The sequence below is a fragment of the Vigna umbellata genome, chromosome 11 (genome assembly GCF_029865625.1).
Source record: "Vigna umbellata cultivar VRB3 chromosome 11, Vumbellata_1.0, whole genome shotgun sequence".
Taxonomy (NCBI): domain Eukaryota; kingdom Viridiplantae; phylum Streptophyta; class Magnoliopsida; order Fabales; family Fabaceae; genus Vigna; species Vigna umbellata.
In genome coordinates this window covers 33,650,452-33,675,949 of record NC_142175.1, presented here as the reverse complement: position 1 = coordinate 33,675,949, position 25,498 = coordinate 33,650,452, and the positions used below count along the sequence as shown (strand labels likewise).

General features: G+C 34.4%; 6 protein-coding genes across 8 annotated transcripts; 3 read left to right on the top strand and 3 right to left on the bottom strand.

The window, feature by feature from the left end:
- The first annotated feature begins 3,132 nt into the window (after window positions 1-3,132).
- LOC124835906 (Tetratricopeptide repeat (TPR)-like superfamily protein) lies at window positions 3,133-10,443 on the top strand. The gene is made up of 15 exons (XM_047310936.2): window positions 3,133-3,303; window positions 3,387-3,424; window positions 3,530-3,573; window positions 3,661-3,751; window positions 3,833-3,938; window positions 4,025-4,095; window positions 4,661-4,730; window positions 5,688-5,750; window positions 5,820-5,891; window positions 6,077-6,178; window positions 6,479-6,553; window positions 7,914-8,018; window positions 8,945-9,061; window positions 9,966-10,022; window positions 10,135-10,443. Exons 1-15 carry the CDS (start codon window positions 3,187-3,189, stop codon window positions 10,189-10,191), a joined length of 1,185 nt encoding a protein of 394 aa, XP_047166892.1. The 5' UTR covers window positions 3,133-3,186; the 3' UTR covers window positions 10,192-10,443.
- A 120-nt stretch (window positions 10,444-10,563) lies between these two features.
- Window positions 10,564-13,104, bottom strand: LOC124835850 (auxin-induced protein 6B-like). Its single transcript, XM_088101896.1, has one exon. The coding sequence runs from the start codon at window positions 12,846-12,848 to the stop codon at window positions 12,405-12,407; it is 444 nt and encodes a 147-aa protein (XP_087958022.1). The 5' UTR covers window positions 12,849-13,104; the 3' UTR covers window positions 10,564-12,404.
- On the top strand, window positions 11,343-11,774 carry LOC124835858 (auxin-responsive protein SAUR23-like). Its single transcript, XM_047310869.1, has one exon. It carries the CDS (start codon window positions 11,343-11,345, stop codon window positions 11,772-11,774), a length of 432 nt encoding a protein of 143 aa, XP_047166825.1.
- Window positions 13,105-15,671: 2,567 nt separating the features above from the next.
- Window positions 15,672-18,579, top strand: LOC124835924 (Mitochondrial substrate carrier family protein). The gene is made up of 6 exons (XM_047310958.2): window positions 15,672-15,948; window positions 16,044-16,205; window positions 16,302-16,396; window positions 16,527-16,860; window positions 17,099-17,336; window positions 18,110-18,579. Exons 1-6 carry the CDS (start codon window positions 15,904-15,906, stop codon window positions 18,361-18,363), a joined length of 1,128 nt encoding a protein of 375 aa, XP_047166914.1. The 5' UTR covers window positions 15,672-15,903; the 3' UTR covers window positions 18,364-18,579.
- A 1,255-nt stretch (window positions 18,580-19,834) lies between these two features.
- Window positions 19,835-20,826, bottom strand: LOC124835925 (Reticulon family protein). Its single transcript, XM_047310959.2, has 3 exons — window positions 20,547-20,826; window positions 20,247-20,458; window positions 19,835-20,171 (listed from the first exon to the last, which is right to left on the bottom strand). Exons 1-3 carry the CDS (start codon window positions 20,804-20,806, stop codon window positions 20,053-20,055), a joined length of 591 nt encoding a protein of 196 aa, XP_047166915.1. The 5' UTR covers window positions 20,807-20,826; the 3' UTR covers window positions 19,835-20,052.
- Window positions 20,827-21,059: 233 nt separating this feature from the next.
- LOC124835923 (DUF1666 family protein (DUF1666)) lies at window positions 21,060-24,930 on the bottom strand. Of its 3 annotated transcripts, none has more exons than XM_088101842.1 (7): window positions 24,696-24,930; window positions 24,383-24,477; window positions 24,095-24,208; window positions 23,473-23,927; window positions 22,509-22,913; window positions 22,144-22,343; window positions 21,060-21,544 (listed from the first exon to the last, which is right to left on the bottom strand). In XM_088101842.1, exons 4-7 carry the CDS (start codon window positions 23,906-23,908, stop codon window positions 21,299-21,301), a joined length of 1,287 nt encoding a protein of 428 aa, XP_087957968.1. In that variant the 5' UTR covers window positions 23,909-23,927; window positions 24,095-24,208; window positions 24,383-24,477; window positions 24,696-24,930; the 3' UTR covers window positions 21,060-21,298. The 3 variants fall into 3 exon arrangements, with proteins under 3 accessions (XP_087957968.1, XP_047166911.1, XP_047166912.1); XM_047310955.2 differs by having other exon boundaries at window positions 23,473-23,936; window positions 24,023-24,208; window positions 24,696-24,929; XM_047310956.2 differs by having other exon boundaries at window positions 24,023-24,208; window positions 24,696-24,929.
- Window positions 24,931-25,498: the final 568 nt, after the last annotated feature.

Sequence of the window (25,498 nt, the reverse complement as noted above, 5' to 3'; positions counted from 1 at the left end):
CTTTATTAATTTAATATAAATCATACAAACCTTCTAAGATTTCAAACGACATCAACAACCAAGTCTAATACATGGTACTAAAATTAAACTTTATCCCAAAGAAGTATGTAGAAAAGCTGTTGAAAGATTGTGAGAAGGGTTTAGGAAATGGTGCATTAGGTTGGAGAAAGGATGTAAAAAATATGTATAACGGGTCTAGAAAGGGTGAAAAAATGGGGTGGAAAAGGTATAGAATATGGTTAGAAAGGTGTGAAAATGGTGTAGGAAGGATATAAAAATATTGTAAGAAGGATGTAAGAAGTGTGTAGGAAAGTCATTGAAAGGTTTTAACAAGGATGTGGGAAGAGTGTAAGAATGGTGTATTAAGTCATAGAAAGAATGTAGAGAGTAAAAATGATATAGAAAAGTGTAGAAAGCATGTAGAAATGGTATAAAAAAAGTGTAGGAAAGTTGTAGGAATGGGGGTAGGAAGAGTGTAAGAAGGTTATACAAAGAATATAAGAAGGGTATAGAATAGGTGTAGCAAAAGTATAAGAAGAGTATAGCCATGGTAGAAGAAAGGTGTACAAAAGATGTAGAAAATGTGTAGGACAGGATAAAAGTGGTGTGTGAATGACATACAAAGAGTGTATAGATGGTGTATGAATGGTGTATAAATGTTGTAGGAAGGGTATAAGAAGTGTGTAGGAAAGTTGTAAGAAGGATGTGAAAAGAGTGTAAGAAATATGTATTAAATTGTACAAAGGGTGAAGGAAAGTTGTAGGAATGATGTAAGAAGAGTGTAAGAATAATGTTAGAAGGGTATAAAATAGATGTTAGAAGGGTATAAAATAGATGTTAGAAGGGTATAAAATAAATGTAAGAAGGGTGTGAGAAGAGTGTAGCAAGGGTAGAAGAAAGTTGCACAAAAAAGTGTATAAAGTGTGTAAAAATAGGGTAAAAGATGCGTAAGAAGTGTGTAGGAAGGCGGTTAGAAGGTTGTAAAAATGTTGTGGAACCTTATTACACTCTTCTTACACCATTCCTTCAACTTTCCTCTATCTTTCACACACTCTTCCTAAACTCTTTCTACAAAATTTCTACCCCATTTCTATACCCCATCTACAACCTAACACACCTTTCCTACACTTTCTTCCCACATTTTTTTTGCAACCTTCCAAAAATCTTTTTACACACTTCATACATCATTCCCACAATATTTTTACACCCTTCTTAGACTTTTCTACATAATTCCTTCACCATTTATACACCTCTTTTATCCTTTTTCTACACTCTTTCTACACATTTCTTCTACCCTTACTACATTCTTTTTACACCCTTCCTACACCTATTATATACCCTTTTGACATCCTTCTAAAAACCTTGTTAGACTCTTCCTACACAATTATACTCCTTTCTACAACTTTCCTATATCTTTTCTACATCTCATCTACAACATAATACACATTTCTTACACTCTTTCCTCATCCTTCTTAGAACCTTCCAACAACCTTTCTACACACTTCTTACACCCTTTCTATACCTTTTATACACCCATTTTACTTCCTTCCTAAACTCTTTCTACACCCTTTGTACACATTTCCTCCATTCTTGCTACACTCTTCTTACATACTTCCTACACCTATTCTATACTCTTCTTACAACTTTCTTACATTTTTCTTACATTATTTCTACTCCCTTTCTAAAACTTTCCTACACTATTTCTACAACATTTCTACGTTTTTTCTACACTCTTTCTACACCCTTTCTAAAACTTTATACACCCATCCTACATTCTTCTTACAACCTTTCAACAACCTTCATACACACTTCCTACAATACTTTTATACCCTTCTTAGACCTTTCTACATCATTCCTTCACCCTTTATGCATCTATTTTACCTCTTTTCTACAATCTTTGTACACTTTTCTTCTACCCTTTCTACACTATTCTTACATTATTCCTACACCTATTTTATACCCTTTTGACATCCTTCTTACAACCTTGTTGCACTCTTCTTACACCATTCACACTACCTTATACAACTTTCTTATATATGTTTTACACCTTTTTTACACCTCATCTTCAACCTAATACACCCTTTCTACCTACACTCTTTACTAATCCTTCCAACAACCTTCCAACAACCTTTCTACACCCTTTATACAACATTTAAAAACCCTTCCTACACTCTTTATACACCCCTTTGACCTCCTTCCGACACTCCTTTTACTCTATTTGTTCACATTTTCTCTACCCTCACTACACTCTTCTTACATTCTTCTTACACTTATTTTATATTCTTTTTAAATCCTTCTTGCAATCTTCTTACACTCTTCTTACATAATTTTTACTCTTTTCCTCTAACTTTTCTATTCTCTTTCTACAATCTTTTCTACACTCTCTTTACACACTTTATACACCCTTTCTACAACCTAATACAACCTTCCTACACTCCTCTTACATCTTTCTTACAATCTTCCTACACACTTTTTACACCCTCCTACAATATTTTTATTTCCTTTCGACACCCTTTCTACATCTTTTATATACCCTTTTTACCGCCTTCCTACCCTATTTCTACACTCTTTGTATATTTTTCCTCTACCCTTGCTACAATCTTTTTACACTCCTCCTACACCTATTTTATATCCTTCTTACAACCTTCTTACACTCTCTTTACAACCTTCTTATACTCTCCTTACACCATTCCTACTCCTTACTACAACTTTCTTACATCCTTTCTATACCCTTTCTACATCCTTTCTACATTATTTTTATACTCTTTCTATACAATTTCTACACTCTTTCTATATACTAAAATTGCAAAAACACAAATGAATTTCTTTCCATCTCTATATCAAAATCAATCTTACATGTGAACCTCCTTCCCCTTAAATCTCCATGAATATTAACTTTTCTTTAACTTCCTTTTCATCTTATGTTTACAATTTCTTCAAATGTTTATAGGTCAATAAATTAACTTATGGTTGTAGGTTTAGGCTAATTTTCAGTTTTCAAATATGATAACAATAATGATAATTGGAAGAAAGTGAGTAAGTTTGACTGATTTAAAAAATGAAGAGATTAAATTAAATATTTTTTTAAAATAAATAATAGAATAATTTGATATACTTCACAGTTGCATAGTAGCTCTCGGAACCTTATCACAACTGTGGTGTGGTGCAAGTATGTGATACAATACAATGCAAAAGCTCTATGCAATGTCTCTCAGAAGCAGCGGTTTCTTTTGGTTCCAAATAAATTGCTCCGATTCGAAGCAAGGTGGTCGTGGTTTTGGAGAAAACTCCAACAGGATTAAGGTTAGGCTGCGTCTTCTTCTTCTCCATTTCCATTTCTTTTTAAGCTCTCATTTCTATTGATTGTTCTTTTATTTCTATCCCAGACCAACAAATCTGACAAGGGTCTCGTGTCGCAGCAAAGGTATGATGATGATGCATCATTTCATGGTTATATACGTATTTACAATTCACAGATTATGTCATTGTTATGCCATGCCATTACATGTGTGTCTGTCTTTTGTTGCAGTGTCAAGGGACCAGCACCTAAACAGTCTCGCTCTCTTTCTTCTCGTAAGTGCAATTCAATAGCATCTCTTCCCTTCTGCTACCCCTTTTTTGCCTTTCATTTTATTTTATATGATAATATGGTATTGGCAGAGGCGCCCCGTTTAAGTTCACAACTTGACGGCAAATCTAGGAACGATTTTTTGGATGTTGACTTTGAGGAACGCCTAAAAACAGTTAGAAGGTGCACCTTACTCTTACACCTATTTCACTCTTTGTAATTATGACCAACAATGCTCAGTTACTCTTTCTCCACACTACGCAGGTCAGCACTTGAGCAGAAGAAGGCAGAGGAGCAAAAGGAGTTTGGAGCAATTGACTATGATGCACCAGTTTCTTCCGACGAAAAGACAATTAGCCTTCCTACTAAGGTACCATTGTTGCTTCCTACCACATAAAACCATGTTTTCTTTTAGATATCAAAACTCTGTACATGTATGTAACTGTCATGATACAGATTGGAGTGGGGGTAGCTGTTGTAGTCTTCGGTCTGGTTTTTGCTTTTGGAGATTTTCTTCCATCGGGAAGGTATGCATGCTCTTAAACCAGATAATTAATTATTGGAACAGCCTATTTTTGCATCTCGGTCTTTTGCTGCACAGTTATTCGTATTTTATCTGATTTTTTTTGTTTGTTACCAGTTAAATTAACTTCTCAAGCGTGTTACAAAAATAATATTGGTAAATAATCTTTAAATTGGGGTAGATTGATTTTTAGCATTGTTAACTTTAAAGCCTTGCTTGAAAAGAGCGCTAATTAGGTTTTCTCTTTTGATTGGGATTGAATGAATTTTATGCTCAACCTATTGTTTTATGAGAAAGGTGATACCTTAGGACTAACATCTAAATCATTTATAAGCTTAATTAGCGTGCTTTTACAAATAAACTGGGACAAGACGTTACTAGGCAGACTTATCAACTTCCATCAAATCCTCCATCAGACCTATATAGCTCAAGATATTCATCATCTTGAATTGTAAACTATGTCATGCTCGGCGCTGCTTGTAATTATGGATGTTATTCATATATTTCCTCATCATGTTCATTATTTGCCATGTAGTTTTGGTTACAGTTTAAATTGGGATATCTTTCAGTGTTAGTCCTACGGATGAAAGTGCTGTTGTCAATAGTAAGTTGTCCGAGGAGGAGAAAGCTACTCTCCAGGTATGATTTCCACCCAATTATTGTTATCTTCTAGCAATTGGTCAGGCACTGATGTCCTTCCTAATTATTTGTCTTATACTCTTATTTCCTTTCCTTGTGAAGCCAAAGTTCACTGAATTAAGATTGTTTCTTTCCACGAACTGATGGAAAAGTGAAGGTTTGGTGGATTAAAGTTTGGTATTGTTGGTTGTGTTTTTTTTTCAACATTATTTACCGGTAGTGGACTAACATCAGGCAAGATAAAAATAAATATAGTTAGCTTTGATATGACAGATCAGTATTTTTCTATCAGATGGTAAAGCCTTCCATGGACACTTACCAAATACAAAGAAGTAATGTGTAGACAAGGAGATTTTATAATAATTGACCAACAGGAATTTAAATTTGCTTAATTCTCTTAGTAATTATGGACAGAGATTCTACCAAAAGGCTAGTTGATTTTCGTTTTGGGACCTGCAAATTGTAACAATTGAACAACTTATGCTATAAATACAGGTGCACACACAGCAAAGAAACTTTATAACTATTTTTGAAGATTATGAACAATTCGGATTATGTAATCAAGTTGATAGTACTTACTGTGATTTGTTCTGTTTAAGAATTACCTCATCAGATAATTTTTTCAGAATCCTATTTTTCCCTTAGATACCAGTACCACTCTTGGAGTAACTAAGGTGTGTCTACGGAAGTACCGACATATTCTGTTATTTCTGACACCTATCATCTGGGCCTGTCATTAGTTTGCTTTGTTTGGTCTGATTCCATCTGATTCTGAGATAAATTTTTAGTGACACAGGAGTAATATACTCCTTCCATTAGGGCGTATCGATATTCATTATGTATAAACAAAGTTACCACGTTACCCTTTCCTGTGTTATGTAATCCTTCAAATATCATCTCTATACATTCTGAGAAAACCACAGAATCATTTATGGTATACTTTGTGATATATGGCAGAGTAGGCTCAAGGAATTTGAAGCAACATTAAGTATTTCCCCGAGAGATCCAACTGCTCTTGAAGTAAGTTTTGGATGCTAGTTCTGTTCTTCTGATTTCTGTCTTTTTAGATACATTTTGAATGACTTCCAGGGAGCTGCAGTAACTTTGGCTGAACTAGGGGAATATGCAAGATCTGCTTCTCTACTTGATGATTTGACGAAGGTATTGTGTTGAGCATGGATATCCCCTGGAATTTTCCAGTTACATGTGTTGGAAAGTATCTCTACGAGGGAAATTATAGCTATATATTTATTAGACACAGAATTTCTCTTTCCAAAATATGTTGTGAAAATCATGCTAATTGACCTTAGATTACCGTTGAGAAATTTTTTTGGTGCTATTCCAAGGTAAAACCAAGTGATGCTGATGTTTTTCGTTTGCTTGGAGAAGTTAAATACGGACTCAAGGATTATGAAGGGAGTGTTGCTGCATATAAAAGTTCAGCAAAGGTCAGTAGTATTTTCAACCTTTTTTTTTGGAGTAATGTCATAAAACCATCAGCAACTAGATGATTGTTTTAGGACTTGGGATAAATTATATTTTCTGCTCTTGTAAAATATTTTTTGCACTTTACTTCCCATAGTATGTGCTTAAGTTTTTTATGCTAAAGTTTTTAATGAAAGCAATATATCTGTTAATCTGAAATCTAGTGAAGAAGAGGCTATGTCTACAAATTATAATCGATCAAATGTAGCAAGCTTAGTAATTCCATCAAACATTATCCATAAAATTTGGTTGATCTCTGACAGGTGTCCAAAGATATCCAACTTGAAGTTCTCCGTGGCCTTACCAATTCATTACTCGCTGCCAAAAAGCCGGAGGAGGTTTGTCGTCATGATAAAGGATTTTCAGGATAAATATGCACAAATTAATTCTATTATTTTGCTTGATGATGGTTAATTTCCACACGTCTTTCTAAAAGTACAATCAAGTACACCTTTTTATGATGGTTTTCACGATGATTACTCTGTCCAAAGACGATAACTAATTGGAAAATTTCTATAGTACTGGAAGAAAAGTTTTTCTTTTCCTGATTCTTATGATCCACGATTTGCAGATAAACGTTTATTTGTTTACTACAGTTTTCTTATCTAACCTTAGGCTTTGGTGTATAATGCTCCAATTTCATGATATGACCATTCTGGTTCAAAAGCTTATGGTTCCTTAGGTTTGTGGAAACGTTTTTTACATTTGTTTTCCACTAGTAATTACAAATAAGCCACTTTATTTTCATTTTGTTTCTTCTCTTCAAAGATTTATGCACTCAAATAGTCAAAACCCACATTTTTTTTTCATTTTTGTATTTCATAATAATCACAAAATTGCTACCCTTTTTCATTTTGACGAGACAATTCAATCCATCTGTCCACTAATAATCCTATCTATCCATATAGAATCCGATCAATCCATCCAATTATAAAAATAAATATTAATGGATTGAATCAACACTTTTGTTGGTTTGATTGAGTCATCCAATATATTTTTGTCATCCGTTGGGTTAAGTAGTCTAAAAGTTCATTGGTTGAGCATGGTTTTTTATGGGACCGGTCTTTTGGACCATACTATGTTTGGGTACAAGAATGTACGTAAGTATTGTACGAATAAAATATAATATGCTTTTAAATGAATCGTTTGGATAGTTATCCCAAGAAATAGTTGATGGGGGATTAGATGGTCTTTTATTAAATGACTCATGGATGGATTGAATTTTTCTTGATATTTGTTTAAGGGGTCATAAATGGATTAATGGTTTACTTTTAACTCGTTATAATTCACTAAAAAAATTTAGAGTCCATTTTTTTACACCCCTATTTCATTTTGTTTCTTCTCTTTAAAGATTTGTACATGAATATTGATTTTCCCATTTTCTGAACATACCTTTGGAAAAATAAAACATAAAATGGAAACAAAAAGTAATTCCTTAAACCTATTGGAGTTCAAGTATAAGTTGGAGTCCCAAATTGTAAATAAATAGACAAACTTAGTAATATATATATAAGAAGAACCTATATTTTAGGGTTTTGGATTAAAGGTAGTGTTATCTTGTATTCTCTTCCTTTGATTTCCCAACAAAATCAAATAATATATTGTACATAAGTATAAGTATGGGGTTTTTCTTTTGGACTCCCAGTGGTACTATGCATGTTGAATTAACATTCTATTTTTCCATTCTTTCTTCAACAGGCTGTTCAATTACTTTTGACTTATCGTAAGGATTTGAGTTCCGAAAACTTAAGCAAAAGTTCTAATAGCAACCCATCAGACTCACAGAAGCTGGACCCTGTCCAAGTAAATTCACAATTCTAACTTGAGATTTTTATTTCCTCATTTCCATTTCTGTATAGATTTATTTCAGATTTTATTTTTCTTATTTAGGGTGGTGAATCGGTATTTTTTTTTTTGCCTGCAACTACTGGGTTAGAATGAATTAGTCAGCTGAATTTTCATCATATCCCTGTGTACTAAATAATCAGAGAATAATATTCAGTTATCTACTTATTTCAAAGTTGGTATCCTACGTATTAGCGCTGCCCAACCTGGAAGGTTATGAACACGAAGCCAATTATTGTGTGGTGGCATTTTAGTATGCCTCCACTGTAGAACAACACCTTCACAATGCTCATTTTGGTAAACCCTAGGCTGGCTCATGTTGTTATTCCCGTCTGCGGACTTGCCATCAACCAGCAGCTGCTGTCGGCAAAGACAGCACTGTCACCAAGCTCATGAAGAATAAGAGTAATAACCTAGAAACAGGATTTTACATTTTAGGGTACTTTTTTTTAAAATATCACAGGAATGGATAGATTTCAAATAAGTTTAGGGGTATGAATAAACTGTTTTAAAAAACACAACTTCTATTTTTTTAAAAACAAAAACAGTTGAAATTTTCTTTTAAAGCACGATTTCAATAATTATTTTTAAGCTAAAATCATATTTTAAAACTTGATTGACCTATATCTGTAATTTATTTAAAATACACCCATTTCCATATTTTTCTTAAAAATACTACCCTTGAAAGGCACGAAAAGTCATTTCTTAATAGTGGTGAAATGGTGTACCTTTCGCAAGCAGGAAAAATTCGTTAGTTTCATCTTAATCTTTTTATTTTATTTTAGGATTTACTGAGATGTAGCATTCTGAAAGTACATTTCACATACTTCATTTTTTTTTGTTTCTTATGCATATATTTTTTCTAAAATTCCTACATTTCTCAGGTTGAATTACTTCTAGGGAAAGCCTACTCAGATTGGGGCCATGTCAGTGATGCTGTAGCTGTTTATGATCAACTCATATCCACTTACCCTAATGATTTTCGTGGATACTTAGCTAAGGTCTGTATTTTTCATCTCATTTAATCACTAAATGCTCTTTTTTTCCCTTTATAAATCTAATTAAAGAAAATAATCATTGCAGCAAATTTATATGGTAGAATAAGTTATTATTTACAGAACTTTGCTTTAGTTCTTTTCTGTCCATTTGGTTTTTTCCAAGGTTGTGTGCTATAATTATAGAAATAAGGATGTGTTATTAGAATATTAGAAACTTTTTTTACTTATTCCTGTGTCATATTTTTGTTATTAGAAGATATCATATCTCATTTATTTATTGTATTAATTTCTTTTCCTTTCGTAGAATTTAACATGCTATCTAAAGCCTTTTTCAAAACTGTGTTGGCCCTATGTGTTATTAGAATATTAGAAACTTTTTTTACTTATTCCTGTATCATATTTTTGTTATTAGAAGATATCATATCTCATTTATTTATTGTATTAATTTCTTTTCCTTTGTATAATTTAACATGGTATCTAAAGCCTTTTTCAAAACTTGTGTTGGCCCGATAGACCCACTGTATTGCCCAATTAGTCCTTTTGGCACGACCATGAGTTGTAAGAAATACTAGTTCCACCAAAGTGATGTGGAAATACAGTTCGATTGAATACACAACTAAGCTTAATACATATAAACTATTAGTTTAAAACATTTTCATAGGCATAGAATAAGAATTCACCCTATGTACAAATCATATGCATAAGAACAAATTTCACTAATAGTGCCAATAAATTAAAGTCGAAAGCGAAATAGACTAATTCGTTTTGAGTATGTCTTGATACAATTCTATATTCAACTTTTCATAAATGACTTGTGTTAGATATCTTTAATCAATCGCTTTCTCTGCCAAAGGACATGTAGTGGAAGGAGCTATTCACTCAAAGTATGTCTTGTAATTTTTTACAGGGAATCATCCTAAAAGAAAACAAAAATATCGGTGATGCTGAAAGAATGTTCATACAAGTAAGTTTATGAGTTGAACTTTCATAATTGAGTAGGCGAATAAAATGTAAAAATAACATTTATATAAACTAAAATTTTCTTTTTCTGCACTATTATAACTTTTTTTGTGCAGGCTAGGTTCTTTGCACCAGATAAAGCCAAAGCACTTGTGGACCGTTATTCAAGATGAAAATTTTTATGGATGTTAATGGTAAAGGTATGCTCTGTAAGAAAATATGAAGCAAAGGATGAAATATGTAAATAAGGAAAAATTCCAATGATATCTGTAGTGTGTCAAAGAAGTTGTGATCAGTAGAGAAATACACAAAATAGCATATAGAATATTTGAAATTTTAAATGTTTTTGTCCCTTTCTTCTGGCCATGTTCCTTGATTCTTCAAAATCTAACTTTGATTGTGGCCTCCCCACAGTTTCTGTTCTAGCGTTGTCTCCTTTAACATTTGCTGCTTTGCTACCCAGATACAAGCTAATGATTATAACAACGGCAGATCTTCGACTTCAGATTTTGTTATACCACATTGGTATAACAAAGTTCCTATAAACCATTTGAAGGAGGAGAATAAGAGAATACAATTTAATCAACAAAACACTAGAAATAAAGGCCACTCGAAATGCAATACATGTATAAGTACTTTCTAATGAAAACCACCTTAACTTATATTTAACATTGTGCAACAATTCTTAAGAAACAACATAAAAAGTCTTCCGCCGTATAAGAAAATAAGCACAAGTGAAACATTAATTGTTTCCGAATTATTTAATTACCATGAATTTGTCTTTAATTTAAGGAAGATAATCTTTTGTCACCCATTATTTTAAAACAACCCCTCACAACCATGTAATTAGTGTAATATGGTAATTAAAAATAATAATTTCTTAATTGTAAAAAAAAAATGAGAAGGAAGGCCATAATACTAAGTGTCAATTGACTGTATATCTTTAGTAAATAGGTGTCAATCTAGAGAAATCATAAAAAAACATACACAAAAGCTTTCCACAACTAGATTGTACTTTAGATCCTACATTAGTTAATAGGCGGTTTCGTTAATCTACATTAAAAATTGGATAATCAATTTGTCATTTCTAGAAATAGTAAATAAAACCATAGTTAGGAATAAATTAAGGAGGCAGATGCATGGCGTGAACAGAAGCTGTCTTGTCTTCCATCCATCTTGCTTAATTTGAAGCTTTAAGTTTGAAGCAGTTAAGGAGGGAAAGTTTCTTCGGCAAAGAAACTCTTCTTCTTCCCTCTCTTCTCCCCGGTCGATCACTCCCAACCACCACCGGAGGAGACCGGAGGAGATTGAATGAGCACCGGAAATGAAACTCTCAAGAAGCTTTTCGATATGCACCCCAAAAATCATTAAGAAAATCCCAAACCATCTGAAATCATCGATACCCAGATCCACAAGCTGGCATATTCAACCTCTTTCCAAGAAGCCATTGCTGGGTTCAGGAGTCTCCTCCGACGGCGGCGCAAGGAATGCCAAGGTTCCCAAAGGCTCCCTCGCCGTCTATGTGGGCCCCCACTTCCGACGCTTCGTCATTCCGGTACGCTTCTTGGCCATGCCTGACTTCGCTGCCTTGATGGAATCCGTCGCCGAAGAATATGGCTGCGATCATCACGGCGCCATTCACATCCCCTGCGATGAAGACCATTTTCAGCAAATTTTGATCTCATGTTCCCAACGAAAACGGACCTTCCTTCCTCCCAAGAAACTTTCCGTCATCCCAATCATAAGCAGCCATTGATTCATTCCTTCCTTCCATCGCATTCATCTTAATCATTCACACACACACACACTCCTGATAACAATCACAACAACAACGTATAATACATGTATATACTTTTATATACGTATGTAATATTTTCGTTCACTGCAATGTGTACGGAAAAATCACAAATCTGCATGCCCTTCGATTTTTTCATTGGAAGGGAGCGCAGGTGTTGGATCAAGCATGAGGGGTACAAAACCTAATTAATGTTTGTTTTCAATCCTACTTCTTTTCATTTGGGAATCCTTGCCAGTTTATCAGGAAATATCTCTATGGCAATCAAGATCACAGAATATGTATTTCACATTTTATAATTTTGCACACTGACATCTATCTACATACATTCATGTACATATGTCATAGTCCTCAATTCATTGTTAAGAAATAGATAGGAAGACATCAACGAGGATACTGTGTTCCTGGATTTATGTATATGTTATCAAAATTATTAATAGGGAAGCATAACCAATACATGCATTTAATCAAAACTAAGCAGCACTTTGCACTACTTTATAATGAATTAGAACTAATGCATGCATGTTGATAATCTCAAAAGGATAGAAGCAGTCTATTACGATCACTGTCAATATTACAGAATTAATATATCTATGTACAAGTTTGAGGATGATGAGGGGGAGTAACTTCACAATCTGATTCGTGAAAACTAGTGTTGTCCTTGTCTCCATGGAAGCCAGAGTGATGCAGCAAAGGTTGTTTGTTGTTGTTGTTGTTGTCCTCCACGGTCTTGAGTATTTTCTGGAAGACTGATACATGGCATGGGATTTTGAGCACACCCTCTTGCTGGAAACCAAATTCATCTTGGGCTTCTTGGAGCAAAATCTCAAAAGCTTGGTGTCTCAGGTAATGGGTGGGAATGATGAATCTCTTGAGCTCTGTTCCAACACAGACAGCGAGGAAGCCTTTTGGAACCATGTCTGCACTGTTGGAAGCAGAGGAAGATGTTGCAGCTTTCTTCCACTTCTTGAGGATCTGTTGAAGCCTAACCACCTCACGGATCTTGTTACACTTCTTTGAATTTGAATCCATCATATATGTGCATTCAAAGTGAAGAGTGATGATGAGTTCTGTACAGAGGTACAATTTATAATCAAACTCAGCCTCAGATGCCAACTGCTATATCAAAATTTAATTCATGCAAACACCATATTTTATTCCTACTGCCAATAATTTTTTCTGCACAGTACAGATAATCATTGAGATTAGAGATCAGCTGCAGGTGTAAGAATCAGATCCATAAATGTTCATTTTGTTTGAATCGGTTTTGTTGCTTGCATTTAAAAAATATCTCAGTATTACACATAGTGTTAGTAATTAGAAACTCACATACTTCAAATGCACCTCAAATAACATGTTTTTTAGTTTTCCAAGCATCTGTTTTAACTTTGCAAAATAATCTGTACAGAAAAATCTAAAGCTATTTTAATTTAATAGCTTCTTTAAAACATATCAGAAATTAATATGTACAAGATGACATGTATATAACTCTCAATCAATGTTAACTAGCTATTTTTGTTTGAGTTTAGATAACTATTTAATGGCAACTTGAACATATGATTGTTGCTTTGCTTTGTTGGATGCTTAGAAGATCGTGGAAGATGGTACTCTGTGATTTGCATGTGACTCGCCTATTTGTTTATGAAACAGACACTTAAGCCAGCAGGTTGAAATGATCTTATTAATAAAAAAACGAAATACAAACATAGATAGATATTGTGAATATTTGTTAAGAATTTTGAGAAGCTTTTCAAATTCAAAGGTATTCCAATTTCATGATCATCAAGAGAGAAAATAATAATGAATAGATTTTTATCAACGTATAGCAAGCCAAAGAAAAAAAAAATCCATAGAATTTAACATTATCTTTAATTAAAAATCTTAATTAGGATATACTCAAAGTTTTTTTTCTCCACTTGTATATTTTTTAACTTGTTTATTTCTGGATAATATAAAACTTTCACTCAAGAAAGTACATTTACAGGTCACTAAAATCATGCAACCATTTAAAATATTAACTTAGTTACTCTACAATTATCATTATACTACTTAATTATCAAGTATTAATTCCCTGAAAATAAACTAAATCGTGTTATTAAACTCTCAATTTGTTCCATTAAATGGTCACCTTTAACGAAATTCTAATATTATTGATCTCAATTGGTGTTAGTAAATCACCTTCTTACAATTTATCAATAATTAAAAAGCGTTTATGTTAATTCACTTAATTATCCAATTCTTAATTCTTTGAATAAATAAACTTGAATCCACTTATTGAACTCAATTTCCTGCATAATCCAATCAAATCCTAATATTAATTGAAGTGTTTTATATGTTTAAGCTCACACAAAAAGCATCTGAATGAATATTTTATTGAGCATTTTAGTTTATGAACACGTGTCACTTTGTTATTACGTATAATAGTTTACATCTTATACTATTGACATGTTGATATATCTTTAATAATTGATAAAAATAAAAAGTTAACGATACATATATACTACAATACAGTGTCAACTAAACTTCACTGCAAAAAACATATTGAAAAATGCATACAAGAAATTTGAAAGAGTAAGACAAAAAGGAACTGAGTTTTTGAGAAGAGGTGTTCACTCATATGTCCCAAAGGCCAAAACTTTTTAAACATTTAAAAATCTATACATCACTCTAAAGTCTGAACAAAAATCATAACAAAATTGTTTTTAAAATAAAAGTTAAATTTGTCTGAATATTGTAGAATATTCAGTGAATATTTTTTAACTGAGACAATATTTTATAAAATATGATGAACTTCTTGTTATTTGATATGTTACTTTTGTTTATTTAACACATTTGATAGTTTCTAAAACAAATTAATATTCTCAGGATTGTAACAGTACACTCAAATATTAATATCTATTATTATTCAGTAAAATAATTTGTGAGTTTATTATTTATAATATTTTATATATTGAATTGAAAACATTATATTTCTAACTTAACCTAATTAACTTTTAGCGAATTGTATTAAAATAGATATGATTAAAGATGAATTATATTATCTTGACTCCCTATTCCCAAGACACCAACCTTATATTGATTGGTGCAATTGCGATAACCATTCTTCAGTTCGTTGAATGAAGGCAACAAATAAATAAATAAATAAACAAGCAAATAAATAAATAAATAAATAAATTCTCAATAAAATAAAGAAATAAAGTTATCCTTCTAAAATCGCACTAACCTACGATTAACACGTTGACGTGGCAGCAGATACGATGAGATTGCTGTTATTGTTATGACTGCACTCTACTTTTACAATCAAACCTCTAATCCTGTCACCAAACACTTTTTAATCATATTTTCTCAATTAAAACCTTATAAACGTGCAAACCCTTTATTTATTTTTATATGACGACACATACTTTTTTGAAATAAAATAAAAATTATGATGGAAAATATAGAAATTTATGTATTATATTAATGCATCTTTCTAGATATTCTTTGAGATACATTTTAGAAGAATTTTTTGGTTAGTTCTATTAAATAGTTAATTTTTGTTATATTAGGAAATGGTTGGAATATTTATGTTTTATTTGAATGAAGGGTGAAATTAAGAATTAATGGTAATATGGTGTGTCGATAATATTGTTTAAGAAAATTAAAAAAAAAGTGATGTTGTTTGTCCCTTGTGACGTAAGAGAGAATGATAGAATATAAAAAATGTCACAATTAAGAGTTGTAATTACGTGGGAAAAGGGCGTGTAAGCAATAAAATGGTATAAAAAGGATTAAATTTTAATATTTAATTGCAAATGGGTGAACGATAAAGAAAGCGACATTTTGATGCGAAAATACGAGTCCGCATTTCATCCAAAGCGAGAGCGATAAGCCGGCGAGATTGCGAGATTGCGAGATCGCGAGATCATCTCTTTCTATAAATACTCGTCCTCATCTCTCTGCAGAGTGACAGACAGGAGGAGGAAGAAGAAGAAGAAACCCTAAGGAAGCAGAACCTGTTGTGTTCAGAGAAGTCAAAAACAACGAAACAGAACACAACAACAACGTTAACACAACACAACACAACAACTTAAACACACCACACAACAAAATGTCTTCCTCCAAAACTAATTCTCACACTAAACCTCAACCTCAGGCATGTCTTTTTCTTCGCGTTAATATCTTCGATTGCCTGCGTTGCAAAACGATTTTTTGTTAATATCTTTTGTTCTGTTTTTTCCATTCCTTTAGGAAGGGAACATGGCATTGCAAACCCATTCTCCGTCTCACGCGCACAACAGTAACAAGCATGGGCACGGAGTCTTTGGAGACGTCTACACCATCACCAAGGACATGCACGCCGATCATCACAACCCTTCCTTTGATTTTCAATTTCGCCTTCCCCCGCTTCCGGTTACCTTCCCTTCCTCTTTCTGTTCTCCCTTTCATTGTGCCCACCTTCTGTTTGTTTTATATTTTTTTTATCTTTTTACTGTTTCCCCTTTTCAGAATTTTCTGGGCTCTAGAGAGGCCCGCGAGTTTTTCAGCGGTGCCCTTGCAGGGGCAATGACAAAGGCGATACTTGCTCCTCTTGAGACCATTAGGTTCGTCCTTTTTGTTTTACTTTTTTTTTTCTTCGCAAATCCGGCTATCTGTTTGCAATTCCTACCTGGCTACCTAGCCGGGCTGATACAGTGGTATTCGTTTGTAGTGATCTGTAAACTATGCATGCAGGACAAGAATGGTTGTTGGTGTTGGATCGAAAAATATTGCCGGCAGTTTCGTAGAGGTTATACAGCAGCAGGGATGGCAAGGATTGTGGGCTGGAAACATGATCAATATGCTTCGTATAGTTCCAACACAGGCTATTGAGCTGGCCACATTTGAGTGCGTCAAACGGACTATGACATCCCTGCAAAACAAATGGGAAGAGGATGGCCACCCCAAGTTGCAGATAGGTTGCATCGATTTCAACCTGCCCATGTCTTGGATTTCACCAGTTGCTGTCGCTGGTGCCGCAGCAGGAATTGCTAGCACAATTGTATGCCATCCCCTTGAAGTTTTGAAGGTATGTTACGGAAAAAAGGAAGTAATTAATCACATCACGATATATGTCTAATTGGATGGACTATGTGTATTTGTTTTGTACTGCGACATCACCATAATTAGGAATCACGCTTCAATCCAAATTATATATGCTTTTGTTCTGTTTAATAATGACCATGGCTTGAAAATTTGAACTCTTTCTTTTTTTCTTGTCTCTTAATCTTGTTTAAAATTGCAATTGTCTTCTGATTTTATAACAGGACCGGCTAACCGTTAGTCCTGAAATCTACCCTACTTTAGGTATTGCGATAAGAAATATTTATAAAGATGGTGGTGTTGGCGCTTTTTATGCTGGTATCTCACCGACACTAGTTGGCATGCTTCCATACAGTACATGCTATTATTTCTTGTATGATACCATGAAGGATTCTTACTGCCAGTCCAAAAATAAGAAAACTCTAAATCGTCCAGAGATGCTTGTGCTTGGAGCTCTAGCAGGTTAGAGAATCTCTAGTATTTAATTATTTATGTTCTCCTTTCTTGTTCTTGGTCTTGCCCTGTTTCGAAATCACACCCATGTTACATGAAGCAAAGGAGACACCATGGAATATGTTATGCAAAAGTAGTCATTCAAAATTTGATTTATTTTTTGTTTTCTTATTGAGAAAGGGTGTGAGTGTGTTTCAAGGTTTTATAGATTTAATTGGATGTGTTGATTTTCCCGGCATTTATGTTTGCCAGTGTCAGTTAAGCTGTGTTTGATAGAGGGAGATGAAATAGGTTGGTGAGAAAATAGGTATGAAATAGAGTGAAAGAAATATCGTTTGGTTGGGAAAATAGAGTAACAATGTGATTAAGCTCAAATTAACCATAATAAATATTTATCATTGATTTTGTTATAAAAGCATAAGCACCAGATTTGTTGTGAAATATATCAGTGATCAATTACATTATAATATATATAATCGGTTTAGTTATTCTTGCTTGTCTCTTACAAGCAAAGATTTTTGCAATGAAATAAAACTGTGCGAACCCACACTTCTTTATCTCTTAACTCAGGATTCCACTCTGCCGAACTCCTGTTTTCCTCTATTTCTTCGCCCTTCCAAGTTTTTGTCTTTGATTTCACTGTTATCAAATCAAAATGCCCTCTTAGTCCCGTTATTATGGTGTACCAAGCTAACTCTGTCTCACATGTTGGTCCTGAACATTTTGTACTTGTTAGTTAGTATTAAAGATTTGTGTTATCTGACTTGTTTGTGATCACCCAGGTTTTACTGCCAGTACAATTAGCTTCCCATTGGAGGTGGCCAGGAAGCGGCTGATGGTGGGCGCTTTGCAAGGTAAGTGCCCACCAAACATGGCAGCAGCACTTACGGAAGTAATTAGAGAAGAAGGTCTGAAGGGTTTGTACAGAGGATGGGGTGCAAGCTGTTTAAAGGTGATGCCATCATCTGGTATCACCTGGATGTTTTATGAAGCATGGAAAGACATATTGCTTGTCCAGAATGGAAACCCATTTTAGGTTTGTAGTTCTAAAAATTCTCTGTAAGAACGGTATAACCATGGTGGGTAAGGAAAACAAATTATTGGGAAAGTTATTAAGCTAGCTCGTTGGAATGGTCGCATGTACTAACGAATGAGTCGCCTAGCTTGTAGGTTTCCAGATTTTGATATTGATTTGGCAAAGATTCTTATCGAAGAATAAGGTTAAAGAATGTCGGGAGAAGTTTCCTATGTTCATCGTTTCTTTCCATCCCAATCACAATCACAACGTTTCTCTCCATCCCAATCACAATCACAACGTTCATTTGTCACCGAATTGTTTCGCTTGACTTCAGTGGGCATTAGATTCGCATTATTAAATATTTAACTGTATTACAGCATCTTCAATACAGTCTTATATGCAAAATTGTAAGTTTAAGATCTCCATTTTATAGCACGACCATAAATTTCAAATTTAAGGTGTTTTAAAACAAGATCTTAGATTATTATAAAAAAAGTTTTTTTTTATATGAAACCAATTATTGTATTAGAGATAGTGAAAAGAAAATTAAAATTCAATATTTTTAGGTTGAAATGTATAAATATTGTATTATATATTATTTAATGAAGTTTTATTGTAATGTTCTTAAATTGTCGAAAAGTCGATATGAAACATTAAAATGAATTAAGATTTATGTTATCATCTCTGTATTATAGATAACCTTGTTAAAATTAATAGATACTCTCTCACAAAGGCATTGATAAATGGATACGTTTAATTAATCAGTGACACTTGTATAATATAGAGATCTAGGTAATGATGAATCTAAATACAGCTTTGAGTAGGCGCTTGGTATTAACATGGAATTGGTTATATTGTTTTTATTTATGGGCCTGAAGTGGGAAAACTAATGATTTTAAAGTTAACATCATCAGATTTATACATGTAACTTGTTTGAGATAGAAATTACAAGCTAGTACAGAGAGAGTGTCTCCTTGACCTGCAGTAAGGGTTTGCACAACAACGAAAAACAAAAAAACTGGCCTAGGGAACTCAACAAGGAATTCTGAGTATGCTTGCCAATTCCAAAAGCTTGAAGGCTTGAATATGTACCTGTCTACTTGGTTTGCCTGTCTTAACTCCAGTGAAAAACTTCCAAAAATAGGTAATTTTTGTTATACTACAATTGGCTTCAATCTTGTATTATTATATGTAATTTGTGATATTAATCTGGTGTTCTTGTTACGCAAAAAGTTGCCTTGAAATAGAAGGCTTATTGACCAATTTAACAAAATCGATGAATCAAAATAACCAAAACCAGTAAATAAGACCCATAAGTTTTATATAAATTGAGCTTATATAAATTGGCAATCAAAAGAACCTACAAAAACAAAAAGGTTTAACTGAGAAGAATACTTGAAAACATAAAACCCTTTAAAACATCATTAGTTTTGTTCTAAAATTATAAAAAGATGAGTGAATATTTGAAATATTAGATGGCATGGGCATGAGAACCTAAACACAGTTTTGTACATTGCATAACAAGGAGTTGTATCAAGAAATAGCAACATGTTATAGAACATTGCTTTGAGGAGAAATTGGTGTTCTGAAAACATCTAGAGAACATATACATCGTATGTACAAGTAATTCAATTCAGTACAATACAATGCTAACCTAAATGATTAACAGAGTGATGTAGTTTCCAATGTGAAGCCCAAAAGGGGTTGTTACATGATCGTGTCTTGCTCTTCGCTGATGTCATTAGTTCTTCCGAAGAACCAGGCCACGGCGGAGCGAATTGATTGAGAGGACTCTGCTAATGTGTAAAGACAGAAGAAGCATAGCCCTGAGCAAAGAAAAGGACGGTGAGAATAGTATTATTGACAGGGACGAAGAGGGGAAGTAGAGAAGGAGTGGTTACCGGCATAGGCAACGGTGACACCAAGAGCGAATCTTCCAATTGCAGAGAAGAGATACAGGGAAAGGGTGACCTTAAGAAAGAGCCTCTTGTCGTGGCCGGTGGCGGCAACGCGGAGGACAGACTCGGCGGCGCCGACAGTGTTGGCTAACCATGCGACAACCGCATTGGCAGTGTCCTCGGAAATCTGCCACTCGAGGGGATCGACGGGAACCCTAGCAGAAAAGAAAAGAAACCCTAAACCTAAGGAAAAAAGTAATTGGGGGAAATTGAAATGAAAATGAAAAAGAGAACGGCACTGACTGTATGTTCATCTGGCGAAAGAGAAGACCGAGAATGGCGAGGGAGCAGAGAAGAACGATGAAGACGTCGGAGAGAAGAGAGAGAAGAGTAGAATTCCGATAAGCGCAGTGATAGTAAACAAGCGTCCCTATCACCAACGCTATCATCGCCTTCCCTGCTCCTTCTCCGCCCCTCCTTCTTTCATCCATAATTTTCTTTTCTTTCTTTTTCTCTTTCTCTTTCTCTTTCTTTTCAACCCGCTTCTTTTCTTTTCTTCCCATCCTATCCTTTTCTCACTCTCTTTCTCTTGTCCCTAATATAAAATATTTTAAAAATCATTTATTACAACTAATTTTATTTTTTAAATAATCTTTTTTAAGCTAAAGTTCAGAGACACATCTGAAATCAGAGCAATGGTGGATCGATTGTTTTCTTCGCCTGTTTTATCTTAGCATCCAATCATTTCAGACAAAAAAATGCATTTTTGTAGACAGTAAATTTTGTCTAAGAACCAAGAACCAAGAACAAGAACAATCAGTGACAACTATGTTTGTTGTTATATTGGGAGTTACAGCAACTTGGAAACTCAGAATTTTGACAGAACAAGAGTACGCACATACATACATTTTAGATAACAGACAGAAAACCATTCATTCTTGCTCTCTCATTGTCATCACAGATCCTAGAAGCCCATTTGATGACTTTTTGTGTTGGCAACAATCATCGATCCAAGGAGAAAGAAAGAACTAAAGTACATTGACACTGATCCGAACCTAGCAAGGGAACAAGATGGGGCATGGATCCCTCTCTAACCTACCACTTGATAAATCCAGTTTTTTCATCTTTTCTTCACACCAAAACAGTTGCTCCCTGCTCATCCTAGTCATTCTCAGAACCCTTGATACCATCTTCACGTCAACAAGCCCAAGCAAAAGCTGAATGTCCTCATGCTTTAGTGGCCAACAATTCTTCTTCCAACCTTTTTTCTTTCTTCTCAGTTCCTTCAGCTTCACTACTTTCTGCATTTAGAAGACAACTTAGTCTTACAGTAGGTAAAGCAAAATAAATAATCAATTGGATCCATATTTGGTTGCAGTATAAGAGTGATCTCTGATCAGTTAAAATTTCTGCACATACTAAAAAGTTCCTTGACCCACCACCTATATGTCTCAACCTACTTAATAAAAAAACAAAAAATAGCAAGAGTAATCCGCCTTACACTTGTATTATAAAAAGCAAGAAACAAGGAATAACCATTCTTAAACTTTAATTAGAAGGTAAAAATAGCACAAAATCATTACGCTGAAACAATGGTTGATAGATTTGCTGATAAGAATCGATATTAGCATTTTCCTACCAGAACAAGCATATTAAAGAGCCATTTGTAGCAAGCCTTGAATATCAACCACACAGCATGTCAAATAGACAAGAACTGATGGAAAAGATGGGAGGTACAGTGATAAGAATATACGGTAAACTTTGGTGACTACCAAGTCTAAAAATCTTAAAATTGGGAGGGCCAATGCCCGCCATGCCAACTAGTTGTCTCTGTGCTTCAAAAGTTTACTAGTATATTATAAAATTGCAAATTTATCACAAGGAAAGGTTCTAAACTTACCTTTTCAAGAGTTGACTGAATCTGGTGTAGAGGAGTTGCTAGCTGGTTGTGATTTCCAAACAGGTTGGTTGTACCACTAGACTTTTTCTTGTCCCTTTTCAGGAAAAGATGGAATGTAAGGATAGAGCTTTCAATTATCCTGATCAGATCAGGAGCAAGAACTCTTATCTCCGAATCATCAGTTAATTCATGATCTGAGCCTGAATAGATTCATAAAGTTGAGCACTTATAGTGACACCAATACAAGCATGAGCACAAGAGCCAGAAAATCAAAATTACATTCATTGACAAGCAACCAGCAATTTATTAATTTAATTATTATTCAGTAGTATCCATGACACTCGAATGATTTTCAAGAAATTCACCTCGTATATTAGGAACTTGAAGCAGTTTAGGCAGTTTGTTCCTAGTGCGAGCATATATTTCAGCTCTACGGCCATGCTCAAAAGGTTCATTTTCTATAAACCTTTGTAATAAAACTTGGAACTGTTGAAACTCTTGTGCACTGTGGTTGTAACAGGTAGGATTATCATGTTGCCAAGATATCTTCTGACTCATATGAGAATACTGACAATGAAGTGCCTCCCAAGTCAAGCAAATTTGACCTACATATGCTGTTTCAATATCCTGGTAGGGATCATTCTCCGGCTGTTGAAGATGTTCAGTCTCATCATCAGGTTCTTCAAATTTTTTCAAGGAAAGACAACGAAGGGGAGAAGCCAACTTTTTTGATGCAGATCTTGGAGATGGAGTTGAAGTATGCTGTGAACCTGACACAGTGAGAGGGTGCAGCATATCACAAGATCCGACAAACACAAACATAACAGAAATACTACATTTTATCAGCAATTACAATTTGCAAATGGTAAAAGGGAGGCAAAAACATGGTTTTTACCAGAGAGCTTTACATATAAAACTAGATCATGCACATTCAACCATTGAACACAATTCCCGGAACTACGATTCTATTTGGGTTTTTGCCTGGGACGATGAAAAGTAAGCTAAACTGAATCCAGACATAGCTAAATCCAAGCTTACAAAAATGGAAGCTTTTCCTTGGTTTAATATTGTTTTTTTCCCAAAAGGAACATTAAGAGTCAATTTTCATCAGTCATGCATTTTTGTCCTAATCGTGCATCATGTGACAAGTCCAGACAAAAACACCTAAACAAACGCAGAGCAGAAACAGAATTGGCATTCCCAACCACTAATACTAGCTACATATCAAACATACAGAGATGGCATCATGAAAGACTAGATAAACCGATTTTGTTTTCTTTTACTGTTCGCTTACCCTCACAAAAAATGATAGAAACAATAAAAATCTACCTTTGCCAGCTTCTCTAAGTTGTTGAGTGCTCATCCGATCAAATAATAGCATTCTTTCACAGTATTTTTCAAATACAGCATCGAAACCACGCCACCATTGCTGACCTTCTGCCTCCACATCCCTCCATTCATTTGAGCTTGTCTCTCCCTCTTCCTCTTCATCCTCCCCTTCCTCCGGGCAGGAATCTTCTTCAGGAATCAACACCATAAAACTGTTTCTTCTCAATTCTTTCAACCTTCTCTTAACCTCATTTGTAATAAAATCATCGTCATCCTCGGCTTCACCAGCAGAATCCGCATTTCCCGATTTAGACTGATCAGGACCGTCAGCGTTGAGCTTCGGTTCCTCGGGCTCAGCCACTGCCTTGTCTGACAAATTCTTTTCACCATCCGCTTTCGGAGATTTTCTGAACTTCTTCATTTTCAGAAACTCCATGCTTTATCACCTTACTTTCCTAAACAGACTATTCGAAGCTCAGCCACAATATTTTAAAATGTTTGACCAAAACCCACAATCAAATCCAATGGAAACACCAAACAAATAACTGACCCAAGAAATAGTAGTTTAGCTCTGCGACAATCAGCAACAAAGCGCAGCAGAACTTATGCGGAAGAAAATAACCTTTATTTAGCTTGTTGTAAAGGCAAAACCTCCTAGATTCCGTACCAAGTTCCAAGACAAGACATCAGCGATGAAATGGCCAAACCAGCATATGGCACCGTAGAAATGTCTCTCCTTTCAATTCAAATAGATGACAGAAATGAATCAATTAGTAGAGGAGTAGCAACCATTAGATAAAAAAGAGCAAAAGTACAACCCCCTTGATAGAAAAGGTGATAAAAGGAAAGTAGTGTCATTATGAACCCCACCCACCAAAATGCAATGCAAGAGATGGTCTATTCTTTATACCTTTGGCAGAAAACTAGGAATGCATTGAGCAATAACAGAGATCAGAGCTACCGACAGGGCAACTTCTCTCCGTGGTTATCACCCACATTCAACTTCTGAAACTCATCAGCAATAAACAGCGGATGACAAAAATGTCAGATTTTTAGATGATTAAGATGATAAAGACTAAGATACACTAACACCATAGCTAGTACCAATTCCAAAACTAAAAAAAGAAAAAAAGAACATGCACTGCATTACATACCCACATGCAATGCATACACGAAAATGACCAACAAGGCAGAAAAAAAAAACAACATTATTTTACACTGACCTGAGGATTTGGGAAAGTTGATATGAAGATCAATGTGACAACATACGAGGAAAGGCACCCCAGAAGCCGAAACAGAGGGAAAGAGAAACCCTAAGCTCGGAGAGAGCCGAAGAGAAGAGTGAAAAATAAACAAAAATGCAATAAATGTGAGAGAGAGTGCAGAGGGCAGAGAGCAGTGTGCAGTGAGCAGTGTGTTTTGTTTTGTTTGATTCCATTTCATCTCTCTCTTCCCATTTCATTTTCCTTTCATTTCCCAATACAATAAATTAAAAATGCAGGATTTGTATACGTTAAAAGCAAAACTGACACAATAAGCATAAATAAATACAGAAATAAAAATAAACATGATGTGTTTTGCTATTGTAAATGGAAATAGGAGCACAGCACTGTTCCCTATAAAAAAAACTAAGAAATAAAAGAAGACAGTGTTACCGTACACAGAATATTGTAAGAAAGCCGCGAAAAAGTTGTTTTTAATTTTGTTTTGTTTTCACAGTCATAAAGATCCTCAATTTCTGTCTAACATCTCTTCCAATCTCCTAATCCCATCAAAATCAAATCTTTTTTCGTTAATCAAAACTTGAAAAAGTCAAATAATTTATGAAAATGGAAAACAAAAACAAAGATAACATTTTGAACTCTTAGCTTTGTTCATAAAGTAGTATAGATGAATGGATGAATGTCTTTTCAGAGCTGAAAAGTAGAAGAAAGATGTTTGTGTTTGTTGACCTCTGATTTCATCATTCCATTTAGTCCAAAAACCATAATTCACGAATACTCAATGCACCAGCCATAAGTAAGGC